The sequence below is a fragment of the Epinephelus fuscoguttatus genome, linkage group LG9, assembly GCF_011397635.1.
Source record: "Epinephelus fuscoguttatus linkage group LG9, E.fuscoguttatus.final_Chr_v1".
Classification (NCBI taxonomy): domain Eukaryota; kingdom Metazoa; phylum Chordata; class Actinopteri; order Perciformes; family Serranidae; genus Epinephelus; species Epinephelus fuscoguttatus.
In genome coordinates, this window is record NC_064760.1 from 14,990,310 (window position 1) to 15,015,873 (window position 25,564).

Sequence of the window (25,564 nt, forward strand, 5' to 3'; positions counted from 1 at the left end):
TGACGCCCTGGGAACGAGATCAGGTTAGTGTGTTTATACCTGATATTAGAAATTGTCTATTCTACTGTTTTCTACTGCCCCATACATATGTCAATAAGTTCAGCTGCCAACAAAATAACATAATATTTTAACCATGTAAATAAATTAACTCAAAATAATACATCATTTGTACTTCGATTTTACCTTCAAAAAAAGAAGAAGAGTCTAAACTGAGAAACAGTGTAACTATTAATGTTTTGGGTGGAAATCAGTAGAGCAAATAAAACAGGTGTTTAGTGAAAAAACACAGAATACAGTCAGAATTGCAGCATTTTGCATAATTTCCATGACAAACTCAAGGCCACATGGGTTCAGATGAATGTTGGTTTGAAGAGTCCACAGAAAAAAACACTATTGACAAAAAACAGGCCATAAAAACTGACAGAGCCCTTTAGTGTCACATATTTAAAAACGGCTCAGTCACTAGAAGGAAATGTTGGCATTGCATGTTTCTGTAAACCAGTGGTTCCCAGCTGGTCCAACCCTGGGGTTCAGATTTCTCCTTAGTCATTAGTTCAAGGTCCACACAGTTTAATACATTCAGCATCATACTTGCGTTTGGACATGTCGTCTAGCTAATCTGCCATCTCTGTCAAGTAGCTGTCCGTTAGTCACTCACTCTACAGCAGGAAACAGCACTATAAAATAAAAGCTCTGTGCCGTAAATTCATCGTCCTTAAAAAAAAGTGTGTTTTTCATGAACTTGACACAATTGCGAGTAACTTGCGGCCCATTAAGAATGAGTCCGCGACCCACATTTGCACCATTAACCACTGCTATAAACCATGAATATGTTACCTTTGAACATTTGAAATGGAATATATCTACATTTTTAAAGTAACGTTGTATTTGAGCTGACTTTATCATCATGAGTTGGGGGACATTGTATCACCTGCCAAGCTGCAGACCAAGGTTTAAGACCAACAAACAAACAAGCTGTGATTTAACCAGTCATTGCCATGTTCCCAGCAGCTTTTTAGGCTCCAAATGTGGGTATTTTTGGGAGACCTGTTGCTGTTTTATCAGCAGAGAAAGTGTCACAAAAAGAGATTGATTTTTACGGAAACATTGCTGCTCTTCTAGTGGGGCTGAGCCCCTGAAACTGAGAATTTGAAGCCAAATCATGATCTTTTCCTAACCATAACCAAGTGGTTTTAGTGCCTGAACCTAATCGTACATTAACCACAGCATTGTTAAAACGGAAAGCTTCAACATAGTGGCTACATGTGCAACTTACAATGCCAACATTTTTTTCTGGTGACTGGGTTTTTAAAAAAGGAGATTGTGCCTGCAGTGTGAGGAAGTCTAGATTAAAAAAATAAATTAAAATGTTTGAAATTTATTTTAGAAACGAGAAAGCTATTAACAAAAAGCCACTTTAGCCATTTGCATGTCCTTTTGATATGGCCCCAAATGTCAGCACCTCAGTCTCACATCATGAGGTAAAAATAACACCTGTGGAACATCAGTCAAGATTTATTACACACTCCATGACTGACCTGGTGAAAAATGATGAAAGGGAAAGCTTTGTTAAACTTGTGAGTATTCAACTAAAACCTAAGTACATCTCTGTGTTTTTAGACAATAGCCTATTTGTTTACACACTGGTAGGGACAGGTGCATGAGTGTGAAGCAGTGCAGCTGTTAAGTGATGTGCCTGTGCCTCTTTGCTGAGATACATAAAGGGTTAAAAAATCTCAGAGTAACTGATGGCTCTCGCCGGCACTTCAGGCTTGTTTGCGTGCCAGGAGACTAAAATGGCACAGCAGGACCCTGGCATACAGCAGGCCCATATGTCAGCCCTGCAGGGAAATTTAATCTGTGTCACTATGTCTAGGATACAGTATGTGTGTGTGTGTGTGTGTGTGTGTGTGTGTGTGTGTGTGTTACCTTGGTGTCCAAACGCTGCAGGTAGGAGCAGATGTACTCAATGCTGGCTCCGAACGGGTGGACGTGCAGGAAGGTTGAAATGATCCCTGAGGTAGAACAAATAGGTCACGCAGACATGTTAATTAAAATGTCAAAATGGTGAGACATAACTTGTCACAAAGCTCCAGCCTTTCAGTTTGTGTCGCCTCTCAAACATGACTTTAAATCACGGTAGGATACTCAAGAAATCAGTTTGCATTATTCTCCCTCCTCTAGCCTGACTGATAAACAAGCGAGGATGCATCGAGTGGCTTTTGTCAGACTCCCAGTACTGTTAAGAGCCTCTTGTATATTGTGGCTCCAGATTAGAGGGAGTGTTTGATGACGGCTTTGATGCCGTTATCTCTCATCAAAGCCGCGTGCTACTGAAACTCTCCACAAACTCGAACCAAACCATCTGCTCTCCGCCCTCTGATAGGGCCAGGAGAGAGATAATCCCGCACCTCAGCTCATCGTTAGAGTGCCATGAGGCCGATAGAAGACACCAGCTGAGATTCGGGTGGTGGGTCTCCAGATGATCTGACCTCAATGTGTTTATGACAGACGAGAAACATTCATTTTCAAACAGAAATATTTAATTTGGAGAAAAGCTAATTTTTTTCTCGCCTCAGTTATTACGGTATTTCAGGACATATGATTTCATTTTCAGTCACTGTCAAGGATATGCAGCCAGTAACACAAAGAAAGGAAGACAGATAGGTGGTGAAGATCTTTGTCTGTGTAGGTTCATTAGAGCTTAGAGCTCCAGTAGGGGTATCGCACTCTTCTTCCTCACTCAATACAGATTAGTGACGGCGAGAACAACGTATGGGTTTCTCTTCAACTCTTTCCCATCCTATTCGCCCTGCTTAAGGTAGTTATCATCCACAAAGCTCAGTAAACATGTAAACACATGTTGTTAATAATCTGAAATACTTTATGTTGTTAGCATTTTGTGTGTGCATGGTTGAAAGTTTCTGGCTAATCCTGTCTGTATTAAAGCTACCTGCCTGAGACCTCATGGTCCCACTGTTGGGTCAGACTGTTCACCGTCATTGTTAAGATTTATAAGCAAGGCACTGTTGCATTCGTAGGTGTATACAAGTGTTTATTCTATCACTGTCAATAATCTGTTCTGTATCAGGTGAGTTAAAAGGGTAAAATATATATTCATAAGTAAGACTTCATGTTGTAGTAGATTTTACATCATTTAGAAATGGTTTTAAAAAAGATAATCTAAATCATTTAGAGGAAGTTCAAAAGATAATTTAGTTGTGATAACTCTGATCCTGACATTCAGTTGGCTGACACTGTTTGCAGGAATGTATGGGCTTTGTTTGCATTGTTTAAAATGTGACTCAATACAGAGGACTGAAGGTGAGCAGCGTGTAGGTTTCTCTTCATCTTTCTCTAGTACCACTCCATGTGTTTAAGGACACAATATGTGTGAGCATCTGTTCCACAGGCACAATATGTGTGCTATAGGAGAGCTAGACTTTCTGTAAGGAATAACAAGACAAACTTGAGGGATAGTTCCTGATTTATTACAACTTGTGTCTTACTGCTGCAGTTTTGGCTAACATAGTACATAACTGACAAGATCTATGAACAAATCATGTATGTTTTGGTTCAAGTATCTCTGTCTTATAAAACACAAAAATAAGCCTTGATATGATTTAGAAAATGACTAAGACAGAGTAATAAAGAAAAAACTTTTTATGCTCTTTGTTTTATTGTGGTAACTGACTAAATAACACATGGATTACCAGTACTGCTGAATGCCAAAAAAGGTAAATCTGAAGTGGTTGCGCACTGATGATGTTCTTAAGTCAAAAATCATATGTCATTGGGGCTTTGACAGGGAGCGATGAGTAAAATGGCAGCGCAGACAAAAATAGCTTACAATATCTTACAAAGTTATATCATCATTATTCAGCTTTTAGCCAAATCAAATCATTTTCCTCATGACCTGATTGGCTTTCGCACTAGTTGCATTCCCATTCTAGCTGCCCAGTGCACGTTTCAATCTCAGTTTATAGGGAAGTGCATGGACATCACCTCCTGCAGCAAAGACATGTGAAATACCTCTCTAGTAACAAACTTTACACAGATACAGTTCAGTGTAGTGAAGGTCAGACATTTTAGGGGACAGAAAATAGAGGAAAAACACACTTCGGAGTGGAGGCGGGCTTTAAATTTTTAATGTTTTCTGCCAAAAACTAGATAAATTGAAATGAAAGGGATATTTCCTCACTACCTGGCAGAGTACAAAAGACTTTAGAGCCTTTAAAGGAGTGTTTAGACTATGAAGTACGGAAATCAAATGTAACTGAACAGTTAAACAAATAAATAAATTGTCATATTTTGTATTTTCTGTTAATACTAAGAACATTTTATGGCATTTGGTTGGGTTTGGTTCTCAGGTTGGGGTTCAGCTGGGAGAATTTGGGCTTCTGACCTCAGTATTTCTTAAATCCGAGCTTTGACCCTGTTAACTTGGTGAGAAAAATGATGTAATTATGCAAAAATGATGACCTACAAAACAGTAAAACCCGAGTTGTGATAAAGCAGAATTATTCTTTGACAGACAGTTTTAATGGCGTTTTCAGAAGCACACTAAGTGTTTCTTTCTTATGGAAAAACACAACCCACTCTAGAAAGGCCTTTACAGCTCAACAATAAACAAAAACACTTTTATCTTTATAGTTCTGCTTCCCATTTTCCATGAAGGGAATACTTCAAAGATTATGCAACCATGTTCATCTACATTCACTGTGTGGAGGGAGAGAAAAGGCAAAGAGATTCAACCCTTTGTTTCCTGATGAAACATTTTCCTTTAGGAGCTGAGTGTCCCTTTTTTTACCCGCCGGTGTTCACTTCAACTCAGCATCAAACAAGACGTCAAGAGGAGTGATTCTGACATAAGAAGGTGCCAGGTTCTTTAACTATGGCCAAACTCTGCCTCAGCAAACAGCCAGAGTGGGCATGAGCAGAGGACAAGCACCACTGACTGCCTAACTAGCTGCTATGAGACAGTAGACGCAGGTATTCCTGGTGCCGGAAGAACAGTAGAACCAAACAGACTGATACAGAGAGTGCTATTATTTGGTAAACTCAAGCACAATTTGCATTTTCTTTTCACTCCCTAACAAGATGCAGCAAGTTTCATCTTTTATGCTTTGAGCCAACGGATGTCCTTGACAATTAACATGTGAAAACTCAGCATGCCGGAAAACAAGCAGCAAAATAGGACGAGGCTTTGTTTACTTCTATAAATAATGTAGTTTATTACACACGAGGGAGATGGATGTTGGCCATAGTTCGCATTATCATAAAGTCACATTGTGTTATGTAATCTAATGAGTAAAGTGGTCTTTTTCTCTCTTCATATCTTCCTCCGCTCTCGCTCTAATGGCTGTGTAATTATGCATAGTTATTACGTCAAAGCGACTGAAGCAAATCAGAGAAACCCATCTGCTGTAGAGGTGGCATTGGCACTGCATGTTGTGGTTATGTTGTACAACTGATGGACAATAGGAAAAGAGAAAAAACATATTTGAACAGCTATGTAGTCTGTACTCCCTTTGTGAAACTAATAATGTTAAGTTTCTGCTGAGAGCATCATTTCTGAGGCTGTAATTGTTGGCAATGGGGTTGGAACTCTTTATATTAGAAGATGTTCCCATTGTTTTTTAGCTCAATTTAACACTAATTCAAGTATTAAAGAAAATACCCAAAGCTGAATATAAGAAGATGAAACATAAGACCTAATATACTGTCACACAGGTCTTGTAGGTCAGGTTTGCAGCTCTTTTGCCCCTCTTACACTGCTTGTTTAAGGCAGGAATATCACGCCGTCATGCCGCCATCTTGTTCTGTACTCAAGGTACAATTGCAGAATGGGGGGAAAGAGTGGACTCGCCTTCAAGCTACCACGGGAGGTAGTACCAGCACCGAAACAGTCTCTGTATAAACAGGACAACAATATGCAAGATGGGATCATGGGCAGTATGGATATGATGTTTTGACGACATGTTATGCGTGCGACCCACCACCGGGAGATATAAAAAGAAGCTAATAGCACTTAGCGGTTTACTCAAAGAAGAACAGCAGCTGTAAATGTCAGCAAATTGGGAAGACAAGATTTGTGAGCTCCTTACTCTCCGAGCACAGGACAAAATCAGCCACAAAATAACACGGACGGTAAATGATTGTTATTGATCCGTTAATGCCATTGTTGTTGTTTAGAAGGGGCTGCTGACATGTATGTTTTATGTCACACTAGAGGCCGATGGTGTTGTGTTACGTGTCATGCCCATCAAGCCTCTTTTGATTCCGCAAAGCTGCGATACAGTGTATAATCACACACTGAAGCGGCATTATGCTGCTGTTGTTTGGGTCTGTGTAAAAAGGGCTTATGACACTGTACCGTTTTAATATTGTGGTGCTTTGAGCTAAATGCTAACCTCAGCATGCTAACATGCTTGAAATGAAAATATGAACATGTTGATGATCAGCAGATAACCTTTATATTGTTAACTATCTATTGAATGAGTTTTTCAAATGTACTTTCTGGTGCTTTGAGCACCACAAGCCGAGTGCCATCTAGTTCCATTACATTAGAGAGAAGGCTGACATCTCTATGGTCGATATCTCCAACACTCAGCAACTCACACCCAAATTGATAAATAGCACTACAGGTTAGAGGAATAACTTGTATTTTTGACTTTAGGGTGAATTGTCCCTTTAAGATAAATGTCCATGCGGGGTTTAAAATTTTAACTACCACGAGAAAATTGAATCGCTGTATTGTAAATGTAGTGTCGCCATGTAGATGGACAGTTAGACAGCTTACCGACTAGCAGTGCATCCCTCTCAGATTGAACAGGACTGGCACGATTCTTCTCTGGGAGACCTTCCTTGTCCTGGCTGCAGGACACCACTGATGATGCTGTTACATCCTGAGGACACGCAGAGATCACACAACACTGTTAAAAGACCGACACAGCACTTCAATTAAACACTGACGCCACTGAAAAAATCTACACAGGGCTCCGGGCAGCAACAGCCTCACATTTGAGCGTATACATCAATTTACTTGGCAAAGAAAATGGCACAGAAAGTATTTTAATAAGCTCACAAAGAGTTTTGCACTGTAAGGGAAATGCAAAAATAGAAAATAAACACAAAATAATCTACATAAATAAGAAGGACAAGACAATGAGCACAAGATGAAGGAGCAGAAGAATGAAGCCAGCAGCCCAAGTTCTGACAAAGGGGCCAAAACAACACAAGAGAGAAAGTGCTAACGATGCTAATGATCAAGCTGTTGTTTACTGTGAGCCAGATACACAGAAGTGAGGGTAGAGGAGAAAATTTAGATGTGTGTGTGTGTGTGTGTGTGTGTGTGTGTGTGTGTGTGTGTGTGTGTGTGTGTGTGTGTGTGTGTGTGTGTGTGTGTGTCAGAAAAAGACTCGCATGATTGAAGCTTCTAAAATAAGGATCGTGGCAACGGAAGGTGGCTTCCTCTCCAGAGTCTAGCCTAATCAGGGCGGCTTGTCTTCAAGTTCCTGTCTAATGTGAGAGTGCAAGTATGTGTTTGTGTGTGCACATTTACTCTGTATGTGCTCTGTGTGCTGGTCCTTCATTCTCTAACCCAGTTGCGTCTAGGTGATTTAGTCAGTGACAAATACGGTCCTTGTGAAGACTGGCCTGTATTGATGTATCCTGCCGGTGGAGGAGTGAACGGGGAGGGGAGGAGGTGAAATAAATAAAAATAAGAGGAGAAGACAAATATTTTGAGTGGAGCACTGAGAGCTCGGATTTTTCTTCCCACTTTCACTGACTTGATTAGCACTCTGTTCGCTCCCTCTGTCATCTTGCTTTAACGTCTCCAGCTAGAGTCAATTAGAAAAATGAGAGGAAACGTCAATGAGAAACAAGTCACCCACTAATGCAATCAGACACACCGAACCTCACTCTCTCTCTATCCCCTCTCACACGCACTGACACATTCACATAAACATGAGCGGCATCAGCAGCATGAATAAGGCCTACTTTCACAGGGACCTTTTCTCTTCAAATTTCAGAGACAAAGTCAACAAGAAAAAAAAGGTCAAGTAGTTCATAAGAGTATACCGCTGCACGTCCAATTATAGCAACTAAATTACTGGTTGCTTGCTCTGTTGTGTTGCCTGTAAAGTCCCTGATGTATTTAATCAAAGGTAAGAATACCTTCTAAATACATTTGAATAGAAACACGCTCTCTCAGATGACACACTGTTTAAAATGATTAAAGCAGCTTCTCTTTCATGGCTGAAGGCGGTGATAACATGACAACAGTGCTGACAGGTGTATGATGAAAGCTGACATCTTGAGAGCGGATTCAGGAGACTATAGGACAGATATGGCGACTGCATTATTAAGCAGATACACAGTATTAGGGAAATAAAGCGGTGCTGACAGCTATGATCCAGTGTGAATGCACATGGTGAATGAATATGTAATCTGCCATTCAATGTAAACACTGAACTGAACTGTCAGACTATGTGAGATGAGCTGATGCCCCCGTAAAATATGCTGGTACAATGTACAGTATGCCTTAGTGAGTGTATGTTAATGTATTTCTCCAGCTACTGTATGCTTATATATAGAAGCCCTAAGAGGCAAGTAAGAAAAAAAATCTTGTGATCTGTTTTCTACGTCTGATTGAAATTAATTTTCTCTCCTGTGTTTATGACTTAAGGTAGTATTTCACCGCTGGAAAACTTTTGTCAAGGCAGCCTAAATTTTGCACAGACAAAGTTAGACTGTCTATGCAGTAGAAGAACACTAAACTTTCAAAATTGGTGCCTCATGACCAGAAAAAAACAGTAAAAGGGCTGTGGTGTTCACTTTTGCTCAATAGGTAGAAAGATTCTCATTCACAGATTCTCATATCATAGCCAAACAGTGCAAGAAAATATGTTTCTGAAGACATTTTAGGTGAGAAATAGAAAATGTCATGACAGAATCCAAGAGCACTAAAGCCAGCGAAAATCTAAAAATCTGAGTTAAGAGATGGGGAGGGAGAGCTGGTAAGATGGAGGGAAGTTTACCACAAGTCATTTACACACACTACCAACATTGTTATCATTGTAGTTTCTATAACAGTGTGTTTTTGATGGGGTGGCGTTGTTAGTGCCACTCCCAACCTCCAGGCTGGGAGGGCCAGTGTGCTGACTTTCATCTGGCTCCTCTCCTGAGATCAACCTGGTAAGGTTGAACCTACCAGGGGCTGCAGACCCCGCCCCCAGCGCAGCTCTCAGGGTCTGAGAATCGCGTAAGCCTCTCCACCACAACAAAGGTAACAGCACAGGGATAAGTACAGGAAGAAGGCCAAACAAAATCTCGAACCTTCAACTGTACAAGAAAACAAGTAGCTACAGTATCACCAAATAAATCACACACAGACTTTTGAGATGGCTAGGCCACGTGCTAAGAATGGAACAGGGCTGGATCACAAGAGTCGCCTTAAGATGGACACCACCAGGCAACAGACAACCCGGAACCTGTCATGGCGAGAGGCACAACATACTGCTAAGAACCGAATGCAGTGGAAAGAGCTCACTGCCCCATAGGGGATGAAGACGAGTAAGTAAGTACCCCCATTGTTATGACACAAAGCTGGTTGAAAATTCACTAGTATTCCTTTAAGAACAGATAAAAAAAAGATTTGCCAGGATAATGTTTCTAAGTCCCTTCATTTTATTTATTCTGTGAAAACAGGTTAAACAAACAGGTAAATTCTTTTGTGGTTGTAATACTCATTTCGGCCACAAGAGGCTGAAGTGCACAACAACCCCATGACCTTAATAGGACTAAAAGCATTCATGTTTTCTTTCAGGCGAGTTTTTATTTCTCAATACACTCTAAACACAAGGGTTATATACTGAGTGTTGGCAAGTTATGCAGCATTACACGCGGGTCACGGGGGCAGCAGGCCAAGCAAAGCACCTTAGACCTCCCTCATCCCAGCAAAGCTTTCCAGCTCCCCCTGAGGAACCCCAAGACATTCCCAGAACAGAGGAGATATAGCTCCACCAGTGTGTTCTGGGTCTGTCCCAGGGCCTCCTACCAGTTGGACGTGCCCGGAACACCTCTAACAGGAGGTGCCCAGGAGGCATCCTGTCAGATGCCCAAACCACCTTAACTGACCCCTTAAATGAATAAAAATGTTCACCTGCCGTAAGTTTTCTTCCCCCTCACATTTCACAGTTGATTTTTTTTGAATTAACTAAGCAAGATTATCTTGGCAAAACACTTTTTTTCCACCTGTTCTGAAAATAAAAAAACACAGGAGAGGAAAATTTTGGATCAGACTTAGAAAATGAATCACCAGATTTTTTTCTCTCACTCGCCTCTCAGGGCATTCAAACCAAGAAAAGGGAGTGTTGAATAAAATTATTCTCCACCACATGATTGAGTTACATGAGCAAGAGGTTTCTGTGAATAAATCTGCACATGTCAGGAAAGACAATTGTTGGAGTCATACTAAGAGCAAACACTTCTTTCAAGTCATCATCCCCGGTATGGCTTACACAGATCAGGACGATGCAAACACTTCTATGTTCTCAGATACACATCTAAGGGGAAAATAGGAGTGTTTTCTGTGGCCATACATGGCTTGTGCTGTGTTTAGAGACTGAGACAGGTGTGGATGTTATGGTGGAGGCAATGCTGCATGGTGAAGGAGTGAGTGTGTGTGCGCTCTACACGTGTAGTCAACGTTCCTTTTCTTGCTGGGAAATGAGAGGTAGGGGAGCGTGATGAAGCTGCGACTCGACAAGCTCCAGATGAAGCACAACATGTTCTTCTCGTCTCTGCTGACCGACACTGCTCATGTTGCTACTTGTCAGTCTCGCACTGACAAAGGGCTCTTGGAAAGTTGAAACACTGCTGGTTTTCCCCAAACCTTGCTGTCTCTGCCAGCTGAGACTCTTTCACATCTCCTGCATGCACCTCCCTCTCTCAGGGTTTTCTACCTCCGTCTGTACTTCTCTTCAATACACAAGAATGGGAACAAAAATAAAATAAAATCAGAGTGTATGAAGATGTCTGCATTAATGTTGGAGGTCAGTTAGAGTAAATCATCTGTAGCTTAAAATATGGTGCAATAACTCTGTTGCCAGGTACATGCAACTTTCATAACCCAACATCCTCTTCCTTCTGCTGAACTGACTTTTTGTCAATTTTTTCTCACAGCTGCTCACAAAGGTCAGGCAAACATGGGTAAACACTTTAATGAATATGAATTTTTGGTGCAGTGTTTAGCACCCAGCTCGCTGCGTATCACCACAGGGTATCAGGAAAAAATAAAACACACCACACACAGAACAATGCTGCACGCAAATGCTGTTGTTTGCAATAATGTGAGCGCAGCTTAAGTCCAGAGGGAGGGCAGTGGTGTTGGTGTACTATTGTCTAAATGTGATACTCCAGAAATAGTCGAACATAAGGCCGTTTTCTTAACGTCACCTGAGGACAATGTTCTCACTGTGGTTCAGATGATGAAGTGTTTCTGCTACTATATAGCTCAGCTTATACACAGAGATAATCCTCCAGAGAACAGGAAGAGATGCATGTACAGGAAGTGGAAATAAATTCTCACCAGCAGGGCTGTGGAACAACTCGAGAAGCTAAACCAAAACTCTACTGTCCCTGCAGAGAGACCTGGTCACCTCTCCTACTCTATTACCCATCAGCAGTCAAACCTACATGGAAACACATACATACCCTGACAAGTAATAAAAATACTGCGAACACTTAAGGTTACGGGTCTATCCCTTCTGAATGATGTCCTGGAAGTTTCCTGGAAATAACTGTCCTCATGACCTGGTTCTAAAGCGATGACAACGGAAGAAGAGATGCAGCTCAGAAACAAATAAACAATGTATTTATTTCAATAAAGTTTAGCTCTTTACAGTCAGTAGTTAGGGTTTGTGTTTGGATGAGTAAGAGCAGGAGAGAAGAGCTCTTCTCTGACTGAGGGAGGGTGGGGATTTATAACAGGGGGTGGCAGTTGGATGGACTCCGACCCCTGCTACCAGCTGCACTACCAGCTAGAGGACCGTCATGCTATGATGTATGGTGCTAATTGGGAAAATAGTCCTATAAAAAAAAAATAAAAACATAATAACCTAAGTAACCATCCATTTATTATCAATTTAATAGTGGGAAGTTTGTTAATATGCAGCATGTTGAATAGACAAATTTCATAATCTTGAATGTTAAGCTGACGTTTTTAGCATCAAAAGAATAGTTCTTTTCAAAAACAAAATATTAGAAAATTATGGATTGGTGAACTAAAGCATTAGAAAAATTCATTCAATCATTTTCTGTAACCACTTATTTTGTTAGGGGTCGCTGGGGGGCTGCTGACAGGCAGGGTACACCCTGGACAAATCAACAGACTATCGCACATAGAGGCAGACAACCATTCACACTCACATTCACACCTAAGGTCAATTTAGGGTCACCAATTAAGCTAACCTGCATGAAAACCTGCAGAGAAAACCCACGCTGACACAGGGAGAATATGCAAACTCTGCACCCTGGAGATCAAACCAGGAACCCTCTTGCTGTGAGGCAACAATGCATCACTGAAATATTGCTTAAATAATGAAAACTAGAATTACCAGCCCCTGGCTGTATGCTTCCGTGCACCAGTCACATTTCTCTAACAGTTTATATCCATGTCTGTGACAACATGAATGCTTCACACACGTCAAACATCCTCCCCCAGCAGCACAGAAGATCTTTACAGTCAGCACAGTTTCAAGATTAGTGCCACCAATTCAGTATCTGACCAAATGTCTCACCCTCTGTTCTTGAGATATGATGCAGAGTAATGGCTAGTAATGTGTTTCATGCAGAACATTATGATGTCAGATGAAGCTGGCCTTTGACCTTTTGGATATAAAATGTCATCACTTCATCATTTTATCTTGTTATTGTGTGACATTTGTGTGAAGTTTTGTCATAATTAGCGTGGGAATACTTGGCAAAAAATATGTTTTGTAAGGTCATAGTGACCTTGGACTTTGACCACCAAATTCTAATCAGTTTATTCTTGAGTCCAAGTGGAAGTCTGTGTCAAGCATGAAGAAATTCACTCGAGGCGTTCTTGAGATATCACGTTCAGAAGAATGGGACAGATGGACGGACAATCCGTAAAACATAATGCCTCCGGCTATAGCTATCACCGGCACTGAGGCATAAAAAGGGGAATACAGTAGTGGATAGGAAGCACTTGTTTATCTACGATAATGACAGATTAATCCCTCTCAACCAGGCAAACACTCATCCATCAATTATCTGTAATTGTTTATCCTTTACAGGGTTACAAAGGGCCATGGACAGGTCACCATATTATAACAAGGCTGAAACATTGAGACAGAAAACCATTAATGCTCACATGCGAATCTGCAGTAATTTCGAGACCCCAGTTAACCTATTCTGCATGTTTCTGGACTGTTGGACGACGCCGTGGAACCCAGAGGGCTACACTAGGAGAACATGCAAGGGCCCAAGTTAGCCAGTGGGTTTGAACTCCAAAACTTCTTGCTTTGCAGCAACAGTGCTTACCTCTGCTCCACCTGGTTAAGATTCAGTGGAATGTAAAAAGCCATGAACCTGTCCCTCCCAGTTTAGAGACTCTGCTCCTCTAGAGGAACATTTTGGTCACTGGAGAGCCAAGTGGCAGGTTCCTTGATCCTTTATTGGGTATTACAGCACCTTGTTGTACATAGATCTGTCTAAGTGAAGCCTGAGAGGGCAGGGAATGTAGAGAAGAGTAAAGCTAATTCACACAGTTTGAATATTTGTAACTGAGTGACCTTCCATCAGCTCACAGAAAACCAACTTGAGCAGCTCTGTGGATCAAAAAGTCGACCGGAGAGCAGACAGAAAGCCATCAGGCACCACTTGACAGTACCATTTCAGCATTATCATTATCTAGTTACATAGCTGATTAAACTTGAAGCTCAATCTCATGTTCACCTTCTTCCCTGTACCCATGCTGAGCCGAAATAGGCCAGCCAGAAATAAAGACATAAGAGGCGGTGGAGCACACCTGCACTCCAATAAGATCTTTGTTGTATGTCAACAGGTGATCTACAATAAAACATCTCTGTAGTGTTTTGAAAAATGTGGGCTAGAAAAGAAGAGAATTTTAGTTTTTTGTTTTTTTACTGTACTGTTCAGGACAGTTTGATCCCTTTACAGCCTCAGTCTGTGCTAAATTTCAAGGACAGTTCATACACAGCAACAAACTGCTTCCCAGGCTTACAAACAATACAGTTGAGTCGCTCTGTATTATCAGACACTTCTCCTGTCAGCCTAGAAACAGCCTCATTACAAGTGTTCATCACTTCTGTCCCCTACTCAAGGGCACCTTGATGGTGAACAAAGGAGATGACACACTCTTTATTTCCCCATTCAGTTACCTGCTGCTCTGTAAAAAAAATCAATCTTCTATTTTATGATGTAACATCAACATTCAGTGTCACAAGAATGAAATGGAAGACACGGCAGTGATGGAATTGAATCCACCCGGGGTAATTTTCCAAAGATATGCAAACATTTTCCGCTTCAGAGCTACATACTGTAAAATAAATCTCATTTGGGTGTAAAAGTTCATTCAGGGATTTCATCTGCCCTCAAACCCCTGCTGCAGCACGGGGAACAGTCACAGGCTGTATCTTGATTTGAGTCTGAGAAACCAGGAGAGTAATCTCAAAGTGCAAAATATAACCAGTGGAAATTTATCTTTAAACATTAAGACTTCTTAAATTGAGTGTAATTCCCATTTAATATTTCAGTGATGTTAATTTATAACCCTTAATATATACATGAAATGAAACTCCATTTTGTAACTAATTCAATCTGCATTTTTCCATTAATAGTAACTCAATGTATTTAAATTCTAAAATTACCTCTCTAGAGAGCGTTTCATTGGTATGCTGTTGCTATGGCAATTGCTTTGGGTCCTGTTTACTTCCTGTCAGCTACACCATTAACATTCCAACAGGACATACACTCGGACCCCTTTAGAACGTTTGTTGTCAAATTTGAAACGGTCTATGCAAGTTTTCATTGTTAGTGGCGGGGTCCGCCATTCCAAACAAAGATCAGATATTAATATATACTTTAAACATATTGTACCACAATAGCCAGAATTATAACTATGATATTATTACTTTCATTAATGTTGTTGTAAGCTACTGTCATTACCGTCAGTCCTGCATCTCTCTCTGTCTCTCTGTCTGTCTCATTGTGTCATATGGATTACTATTAATTTATTATGTTGATCTGTTCTGTACGACATCTATTGCACGTCTGTCCGTCTCGCTGCGAGGGTCCTAAGGACAGAGGGATGTCGTATGCTGTAAAGCCCTGTGAGGCAAATTGTGATTTGTGATATTGGGCTTTATAAATAAAATTGATTGATTGATTGATTGATAGATATATTGCTGTCATTGTTCATTTTAGTCAAACCACAGCTTCTTGATTTCAGATTCAGATTTTGTAATGTTTTCCATTGAAACCCTGCTCTCGCACTTAAATAGCCCTTGCATGCCCTTAGATTTGCTCTGCCTCCGCTCAAACGGTAAGCTTTCATTTAAAAATATTGCTACTTGATTTTCTGCGCTCTAGCTTTGGACCTTTTCCACACACTCACGCTGCTTCTGTGCACTTTTAAAACATCGGGTTTCAGATTGTTGTATGATAATCCTGTCAAAATCCCCCAAACCAACAGAATACCAGGTGTCGCAATTAACCTGGTGAACCCAGTTAAGCCTATTAAGCAAGCAGCATTCTCTTGGTTGGCAAATTGTGACAGGGTTATTGCACACAAAATCTGAGAGCAGACGTTCCACAATTGCACAGTAGTTACGTGAGTACGAGGAGAAGGGTGGAAGCTGGAGCACAGGAAATCTGTGCAAGCAACAAGGTATATGAATGAAAAGCATTTAGTGTGAGCTGAAGCAGAGCAAATCTATGTGCAAGCAGAGGCTATCTGAGTGCAGGGGCAGGGCTTTAAGGGAAAGCATTACAAAATCTTCACATGAAATCAATGAGTTAAGCCCTTAAATCGAAAAACTACGCTTTTGAATAAAGTTTGAAAAAAGGCCTCATAGAGAGCAGCTTACTATACGCACTGTAGCAACCTGGTTACTGCACATGTGCATATATATGAACCCTGAGGCATGGCTCTCTTATTTTCAGGCCTGAAACTTAAATTATTGGTTAAATTATAGTGACCTGGTCTTTCAAAATTCTTCAGATGATCTGCCTTCTTCTATTTTCTATTTGCAAAGTCATGGTTAATACCAAAGATGTTGATTACTTCTTCTTATCTGTGCCTTTAGGGGAAACTTCCATCTTTCATCCACTGTTCTGGGACAAATCATTAGACACCACTTTAAATGCACAACAATCTTCAGTAAAATGAAGCCAGTGGTATGATGAATAATTTTCCCAATATGCAATATTCGTCAGGCACTGAAACTCATTATGAAGTAATTTCTTTCCAACTAGACCACAAATGAGGCCTGTTTCTTTTAAGATTTAATATTACCATTTACAGACACACATGAACACAACAGTTACCTTGATCTAGTGTATGTTTGTGTGTTTTCTTCTGACCTGTGACGTGTTTGATATCTGCAGGTTGTGCAGCCCCGACTTGAGGTCATGGATTTGGTTCTTCAGCTGCTGTTTGTCTTCTACACTCTTCTCGAGCTCTGCTTCTCGCTCTTTCAACTCGTCCCTCATTCTCAGCAGTTGCTAAACACACAGAAGAAGAAGAAGAGTGGTTAGCATCAGTGTTCATGTTAGCCATTTTTAACCAGTGCTGATCTTCTTTCCAGACTCTGAGATTATCTGATGCAGGGTCCCAACCTTAACTCGGGAGAATCAAAAGATAAAAATCCTGTTGGGAGAAATTCAAAATAAGGACTCCCTCATCAGCTTCTTCTTTTAATGTGATGCTGAACAATTCATCAGTTACGGTGGTGCTGTGCAGCGTGTGTGTCAAGTGAGGTGAAAACTGAGCACTGGTCTCGAGAAAGGGAGAGACCTGCACATAATGAGCTCCTCTGCATATCTGGGACCTCATTCATACAGAGCATTCAAAATCTGTTGTCTGCATATGCTGTCTGGATAATGAATGACCCAATTACGCCGCAATATTTTTTTTACATTATGCATTATTATGGTCTGTTTTCTGCCTGCATTGTATTTTAGTTTTGGTGCACACTTTTGTGGGTGAATTCATAAAACAACCGCGCAGCTTTTGTGGCTGCCAAACCTGCACAAATAAGACAAAAGGAAATTGTGTAATTCTCAAAGCTCCCGCAAAGATTGAGTGAAATACACCCCTAACTGAGCTGCTGAGTAAAACTAATCTCGGTGCTCCAGTGCTATCTGCATGTATTTAAATAAGGTAATGTGCTGACATTTGGCGCAAAATTTTCTATGCAAATGAGCCTCACTGCAAAATCAGTATGATTCACAGAGATCAGCAGTGATAGCAACACAGTAACAGTTAAATATTAGTGTCTTAACAGAGTTGGTGGTAACTGAAGCACATTTATAAGGGTTGTCACACACAGCACTGACTCACACAAGGTTACTCTTTGTCAGGTTTAAATTCTTTGCCTGAAGTTTTAAGGAATACCTCTTCATCTTGATGGTCAGGACCTGTAGCTCCTGCTCTGAAAGTCAGTTCTTTCTTTCTCTGCCTTTGTACTACCTACTGTGCTCTGGCCGCAAAGGCAACATTTATGCTCCATAAACAATTGCACTCAGATGAAAAAACAGGCAAACTGGAGTTGCAAAAATTGATGTGTTTGCGTTGTAATATCATTAGCGTAGTATCTATTGTGAATCGGAGCTTGAGATGGGGCAGATGGCAGTTGCTAGTCACACACGATTCATGGCCACAATCCATTCTTTGTAAAGTCTCCCATCGCAGTATACATCGCTAATCAGCCAATCATGTGGCAGCAACTCAATGCATTTAAGCATTTAGACACGGTCAAGACGACCTGCTGAAGTGAAGGTGGAGAGTATTTCAGAAACTGCTGATCTACTGGGATTTTCACACATAACCATCTCTAGGGTTTACAGAGGATGGTCCGACAAAGAGAAAATATCCAGTGAGCAGCAGTTCTCTGGGTGAAAATGCCTTGTTGATGCCAGAGGTCAGAGGAGAACGGCCAGACTGGTTCAAGATGATAGAAAGACAACAGAAAGTCAAATAACCACTGGTTACAACCAAGGTCTGCAGAAGACCATCTCTGAACCAACAACACGTCCAACCTTGAAGCAGGTGGGCTACAGCAGCAGAAGACCACACCAGGTGCCACTCCTGTCAGCTAACAACAGGAAACTGAGGCTACAGTTCACACAGGCTCACCAAAACTGGACAATAGAAGATTGGAAAAACGTTGCCTGGTCTGATGAGTCTGGATTTCTGCTGCCACATTCAGATGGTAGGGTCAGAATTTGGTGTAAACAGCATGAAAGCATGGATCCATCCTGCCTTGTGTCAATGGTTTCTTGAACATGACAGTGAGTTCACTGTACTCCAGTGGCCTCCACAGTCACCAGATCTCAGTCCAATAGAGCACCTTTGGGATGTGGTGGAACGGGAGATTCACATCATGGATGTGCAGCTGACAAATCTGCAGCAACTGTGTGATGTCATCATGTCAATATGGACCAGAATCTCTGACGAATGTTTCCAGCACCTTGTTGAATCTATGACAATTAAGGCAGTTCTGAAGGCAAAAGGGGTCCAACCTGGTACTAGCAAGGTGTACCTAATAAAGTGGCTGGTGATTGTAAGTGAAGAGGTCGCTGGAAAATAGCACAAATCTCATAATCATAGTGAGAAAGTCTGTGTAGGGCGAGAAGCAGGAGGTGGATAGGTCAAACAAAACTAGGCTTTCACTGAGGAGACTGCAGTTGGTTAAACGTAGCATTGTGTAATTTACGTATGGTCATTGTGCACTGACATTACCTATGTTACATATTTACGTCACATTATGTGGCTGTTTTAATCCTAAACATGATCTTTTTTCATTTCGTTTTGTTGCATGAACCTAACCATGACAGTTTCACAACATTAACCACTTGTGTTTCAGCTGTGTGTCAGACAGATACACTACAGGGTGCCCGGTGAGCTGCTGTCAGATGCTGAGGGTTGTGACAAAGCACCTGTATTTTTTAAAAAAATGTCCTTTCTGCGTCAAAGGAATTCCTCATATTATCGGAACCAACAATTTCATATGACTAACATGTACTGACAAAATTGCTGTACATGATAAGATGCTGTATTAACAGCTTATTAAAACTGCTAACAAGCAGACACCTGAAATATAAAATTAACCACATGGAAACAATTTTGAAGCCTGGTATTAACATCTGAGGAACATATTACACTTTGCATGTTAATATAATAGCACGTGTTGTAATTAGAACATAATAATAGCGTTGCCTGAATCTCAGACAGGTGTAAATGTAATCTGTGCAGAAGGTATTATGAGCTGAAAACAGGAACCGACATCTGACGTTGTTGACGCCAACTACTTATGAAATCTCCTACCATGATGCAGACAGAGGGCAGGATGTAACACCTAACAGTTATGTAAACATGATGTAAATATAAGGCCATAATCCACATGACATATTGAGATTTAAACAGATTGTTTCTTCGGTGTCAGATGTAAATGAGACCTTATATCTTACAGGAGGATATTCTCTCCATAAGGCCAATCCTCTGTGTACATTGCAGTAACACCTGACTGCGTCTGAGTGAGGTCAGAACAAACAAACATCTTATTGTGTTTACATTAACATTTCTTTAACACAGATGAGACACAGAGTGAATTTAAAAAAGTGTCAATTGAAGCGTGGTGTAAACCTGGTCAGAAGAGGCTATTTACTTAACACATGATTAGATGTACGCCCAAAAGCAGAACATTAATTTAGAGGCTTGACTCCAGACACTGACTGCAGAACTGGTGCATAATTTGTTATAATTTAGTCTTGGTGCTGAATAGACTATTGGCAAGCACCGGAGGCAAATCTCCACATGATAAACAAGAGATTGTGGTTGCACAGTGCAGCTCCCTGATGTGTATGAACGTGGATGTGGGAATGTGCAGCACTGAAAAAATAACAGTCAGCCTTTCATAGGGAAAAATAATCCAAGAAAATGCTTACATTTCAACTTTGGGCATCATTTAGATGAAGGAAAAATGTGGTTAATGCTGATATTTTGCAGCTTAAGGGGTTAAGAGAGAAATGCTTTTCATCACAGGAGTATGTTTTGGGTGTAAGCCTTCCTCAGCTTGTCATTACACAGCAGTAAACATCACTGATGTGTATATTTTGTCATGTGTATTAAAGGCTCCAGCAGACAATAAACATGTATTCTAGGCTTCAAGGTGAACATCAATTCTCTCCTACAGGGTAAACATATCTCCTGATAATAGATAGTTGAAGGCCAGAGAAAACAACCAAATTTCAGACCGGAGGGGAAAAAAGCAAAGTGTTCAAATTATCTACTGATGTTTTCATATACGTGCTGGAGACATATTTCATAAAGGTGATTACAACGCACTTTGTCAAATGAAATGGAAGTGGAGAAAAGCTCCTCGGTCTCGAAAACAATATTTTCCATGACACCTCTTCGCTTAAGGAAGAGTAACTGCAGGCTGGGGCTATTTGACAACACAGCAGGTGATCAGTAAAAGTGGATTGCCGCCTGAGGAAGTGTTTTCTTTTTTCAAGTGGATTACTAAATGTTCCTGAGGGTAATATTCTGTTAAATATAGCCTAAAGCTGTGATTCTAAATGCTGGTCCTAAGAACACAAAGACTTAGTGTTTTTTCCCCTTCATTTTAGCCATTTAAAGGGTGCAATTTTTGTCTAAATGCCAAACTCTATTGTTCAATCAAGCAACAACACCTCACATCCTGACCCCTCTACACACACAAGCCTGCAGCTACCACACACAGATTAGATGTGTCTGTAAAACAAGCATTACTGTAAAAACTGGGTGGGTGAGTTTTTTTTCAACCTGGACCCTTTTTTTTTTTTTTAACCCTGCTTTTGTGTCTAACTGACTGATGGGTACAGCACTTTCTGAAACTGATCTAGTATTAAGCGAGACCACTGCAGACAACAGCGGCAAATCAGGCTGTATTGTAACTATCAGGGCATGTTCGCACCGTCAAGTGCCCCGAAACAGCTATCACTAAAGCCACCAGATTCCTTATAAATAAATAGTGCTTATATAATCATAAAATACACTTCATTCAAAATCAATAGAAACAAATTAAACTCCCAGAAATCATTTTGGTTTGTTCTTCCACTGTTGTGACAATCACCAACTTGGTTTCAGACGTAGAGTTGTCTTGCTTTAGTCTGAATCAGGGACTAATTTTGTTATAAAGTTGCATAATTGCCCAGAGATGGTTCGTGTTCTTATGGCAGCATGGCAGCATTTACAAGTGGACGAGGTCAAATGCCTTGTGTGAGAAAGCTGCTCTTGATTGGTCAGAAATTCCATGCAGGAAAAATCCAGGAAGTAGAAGAAGAGTACACTTGCAAGATAAATGTGACACTTTCTAATGTCACAATGGAGGGACAACTACGCAGGTTGATTTTAGCGCTGCTCATCGTGGACTATATTGCTGTCATTGTTCATTTTAGTCAAACCATACAGTTGGAAAACGAGGCGCGGCTCCAACTAGAAAACAATGTTTTGATGCATTGGATGTGCTGAATGTGCATATTAAGGCAGTACAGGAGGAGGTGCACATTAATAATCCTCCAGGACTGTAACATGCTCATGTTTAATCCAAACAATGTGTCATCTGACTGCAGTTGGTTCGGAGAGAGGTCGGAACACGTTCTCACCACAAACGAACCGCACCAGAGTTCAACAGAGACCACCTCTTCAAGAAGGTCTCGGTCTGGTTGTTTTGGTGCGCACTGAGTGCGATTGCTGTGTTCACACCTGCGTAAATGAACCACACTTAGGAGGCAAATGAACTTGAGTTCAAGGTGTGAAAGCACCCTTAATTCATCCAGTTGAATGTGAAAACATGCTGGCTCTCTACACACTAAAATTTCTGTTCATTTAAATGAAATCTGGTGGGGTTTGTGATAGTGATTTCACCTTAAACAAAAAGGATCTTAGTCTTTAATAAAAAGGTCTATCTCTGTAGGGATCCTTTCCATAAACTGTCGGGGACCTAGAATAAAGTTCTGAGCCTATCAGAGGCAAAATCAAGCACTTTTTGTGGACATAAAATGACGGTGCAAATGTGCTACAAGTCGTTAGATTGCAGCCTGTTTGTGGCTGCTGTCTGCGGCCGTCTCACTAACAGCTGGACGGACCATTTTCAAAAACTGTTTTCCCTTTAGTCACTTAGAAACAGATTAATATAAAGATTAATATAACAATTAACTGTATTAATTAAGTACATTAAACATTTATTCACATATTTATTAAGCATTATCTTGTCTTATACTAAAGAAAATGGGTCTCAGCTAATGATGATTATTTTCTCAGTTAATCAATTAATCATCTTGTCTCCACATGCGTGAGTGAAAAATACTCATCAACAGTCTAAAAAAAAAAATCAATACACTACATACTTGACGAAAAAGAAGACAAACAGTTTGCAAGGTTACGATTCTATCAGTTAATATAAAACGAAGAAAAGCAGCAACTCGTCACTGGAAAAATGTTTGGCATTCAAGCAATCATGTTTCAGAGCCTGCATGACACATTTTAGACAACGTGGGTTTGAACTCATCTTAAATCCTGACCTGTCAGAATTACAACACGGCCAGCTTTAAAGCTCCTACAAAACCACCGTCTACCCACACAAGTATTTTCACTTCATCCACCTGATCAGAGCTGAGCTTCTCAGGCCTGTGTGGGCGTGTACAGACTGTTGTCTCTCTTATTAGTTTGTTGCATCTGTTAGGGCGTCGACAATTAACGTATTTATCATTTTAATTGGTACATGGAGTTTAGTACGCTCACATATTTCCCAGCATACCTCAGCCCTACATCAACCTGTGCAGAGGTCTAATCAGAATAAGTGAAACACCTGTGTGAGTGTGCAGTACCTAAAAATACACCTGGACACAGCCACATCAGGTGCAAACGACTCGCTCCACCTGCTTGAGAGGCTCCTTGCAAAAACACAAAGGGTGCATTCTGAATCACATACTTTTCTTTTTACTTTTAGTAGGTACTGAAGCTGTCCTTAAAAAGTACAAATTGTTGCACAAAATTGTTACATACTACTTCCTCACAACGTTACGCCCTGAACCTTGACCCTCTCACTCATATATCCGCTACCATGGAGATAAAACAAAATAAGTTTACGAAGCTCGCCAGAGATGGAGGTTTGGGGTTTATTTCTTACACATATCTTATTATTCAATATTGACTTAAAGGGATTTCCACATAGAACAGCCTGCAAAGGTAATATTTTCTGCCTCATCTTGAATTTTTTTTAGATTAATCTGATATAAACTTTGAAAAAAAAAAAAGACTTTTCCAGAACAAATACTGTTTATCCCTCCCACTGCTCGACAGACAGCTTCAAGAGGTCATTTATTCTCAATGTGAACCACTTTAATTTTAGGTTTACAGTGCACTGATGATTACAACATTGCGTTGATAAACAGTGATTTCTCCGAAAACAATTGTCTCAACTTGTTTCTGTACATTCACGTCATTTTACAGCGTCATAGCCCTGAAGATAACCTGTAATGTCTCTGAGCCGTGAAGTACACTTTGATCTGATCCTTGATTCAATCGCTGATCATTATCAGCTATAATAAGCCAAAATGAACACTAAAAAAAGTCCCTGCACTTTCTATGACTTTGCAGTATGCTAAAGAGGAATGCCCAGACTGAAGCTCCTTCAACAGCAATAAACATTTCACTCAAGCTGGTTGGAACGTCACAGAAAATGTCTGAGTTCTGTTGTCAAACCCTGTCAAGGTACCTCCTGTGTGACTGAAATTGGGCTTTTGTTTTGCTTCTTCTTCTCTGGATAAGTGAATAATTTCCACGAATGACTGAGGCAGGACAATTTCACCTGTTTTCCATGCAAAGCCGTTGTTTCAAGAGTGCTTTACAATCAAGTGTGACAGTCGAGTGATCTCTTATTATTCTGGCAGAGAGAAAAGTCTCAAAACAGGAAAGGCAACACAGGGAAAGAGTGGCATTTACTGCTTTCTTTAGAGGAAAAGAGACTCAAACACAATATTAAATGTCTTGTTCAGGGGGATATTCTTTGCAGCGGAGAGGATATGAATGCGTTGATTTTGTTTTAGATGCTGACATTTATTATATTTGGTTTGGTATTACTCAATAATATACTGCTTATTTTTAAACTTATTGCATGTGTCAAAACAAGTGACTGAAGTCATCTGTTTATGGTCTGAACCTGAATCACAGGAAACATCTACTGAGATGATGTAATGTGATAAATAGACAGAAAATCTGTTTCCTTTTCCAATTCAGTCCATCTTCAGAAAACTGCAGTTTTATCAGAGCGGACTGAAATCTTTTACTGTTGAACAATCTCTGTCCTTTGCATTCTTTATCTTACTATATAATGACAAAAACTTTGTCCGTCTGTATGTCTGTTCCACGTTTTTCTCCTCACTGACTTGGTCAATCCATGTGAAATTTGGCACAGTGGTAGAGTGGTAGAGGGTCATGGGAGGATGTGAATGAAGCAATATTACATCAACTGGCCAAAGGGAGGCGCTATAGCAACCGAATGAAATTGCAAACTTTGAATGGGCATATCTCATGCCTCGTATGTCGTAGAGACATGAAACTTTGCACAGAGATGCCTCTCCTCATGAGGAACAAATCTGCCTCAAGAACCCATAACTTCCGGTTATATAGATTTTCCGCCATTTTGAATTTTTTGAAAAACACTTAAAATCAATCTCTTCTGGGGCGTCGATGGCTTGGTGAATAGAGCAGGGGCCCCATGTACAAGGCTGTTGTCGCAGTGGCCCGGGTTCGAGTCCAGCCTGTGGCCCTTTGCTGCATGTCATCCCCTCTCTCTCTCTCTCCCCCCTTCACACTTGGATGTCCTATCCATTAAAAGGCAAAAATGCCCAAAAACATATCTTAAAAAAAAAAAAATCGATCTCTTCCTAGGAAGTTTGACCGATCTGCATGAAACTCAGTGAACATAATCTAGGGAGCAATATCTAAAGTTCCCTCTTGGCAAAAGTTGGAAAACTTACTAAAACTGAGCTTCTATAAGGCAATGAATATTGCGGAGGGCGTGGCTCATCACATAAAGGTGTACAACATCTCAAGGGTTTCACCCATCACCACGCAACTTTGTAGGCATATGACTACACGTAATCTGAGGTGAATCCTCCATTATTGACCCCTTCAAACAAAATGGGGGCGCTAGAGAGCTGATTTCTTATCTAGGCCTAACTGCCATGTCGATTTTTACTAAAATTGGTAGATATGTAGAACAGGACGCCTCAAGGTGACTGG

At 40.6% G+C, this 25,564-nt stretch overlaps 1 protein-coding gene across 1 annotated transcript in view; it reads right to left on the reverse strand.

Annotated features, from left to right (window-relative positions):
- Positions 1–25,564, reverse strand: part of LOC125894528 (ecto-NOX disulfide-thiol exchanger 2-like) — a 265,263-nt gene that overhangs the window by 5,964 nt on the left and 233,735 nt on the right. Inside the window, exons 11-13 of the mRNA XM_049585996.1 lie at positions 16,636–16,776; positions 6,803–6,908; positions 1,930–2,015 (exon numbers count right to left, since the gene is read on the reverse strand). Of these exons, the coding sequence (XP_049441953.1) occupies positions 1,930–2,015; positions 6,803–6,908; positions 16,636–16,776 (333 nt within the window). The remainder of the gene's footprint in view (positions 1–1,929; positions 2,016–6,802; positions 6,909–16,635; positions 16,777–25,564) is intronic.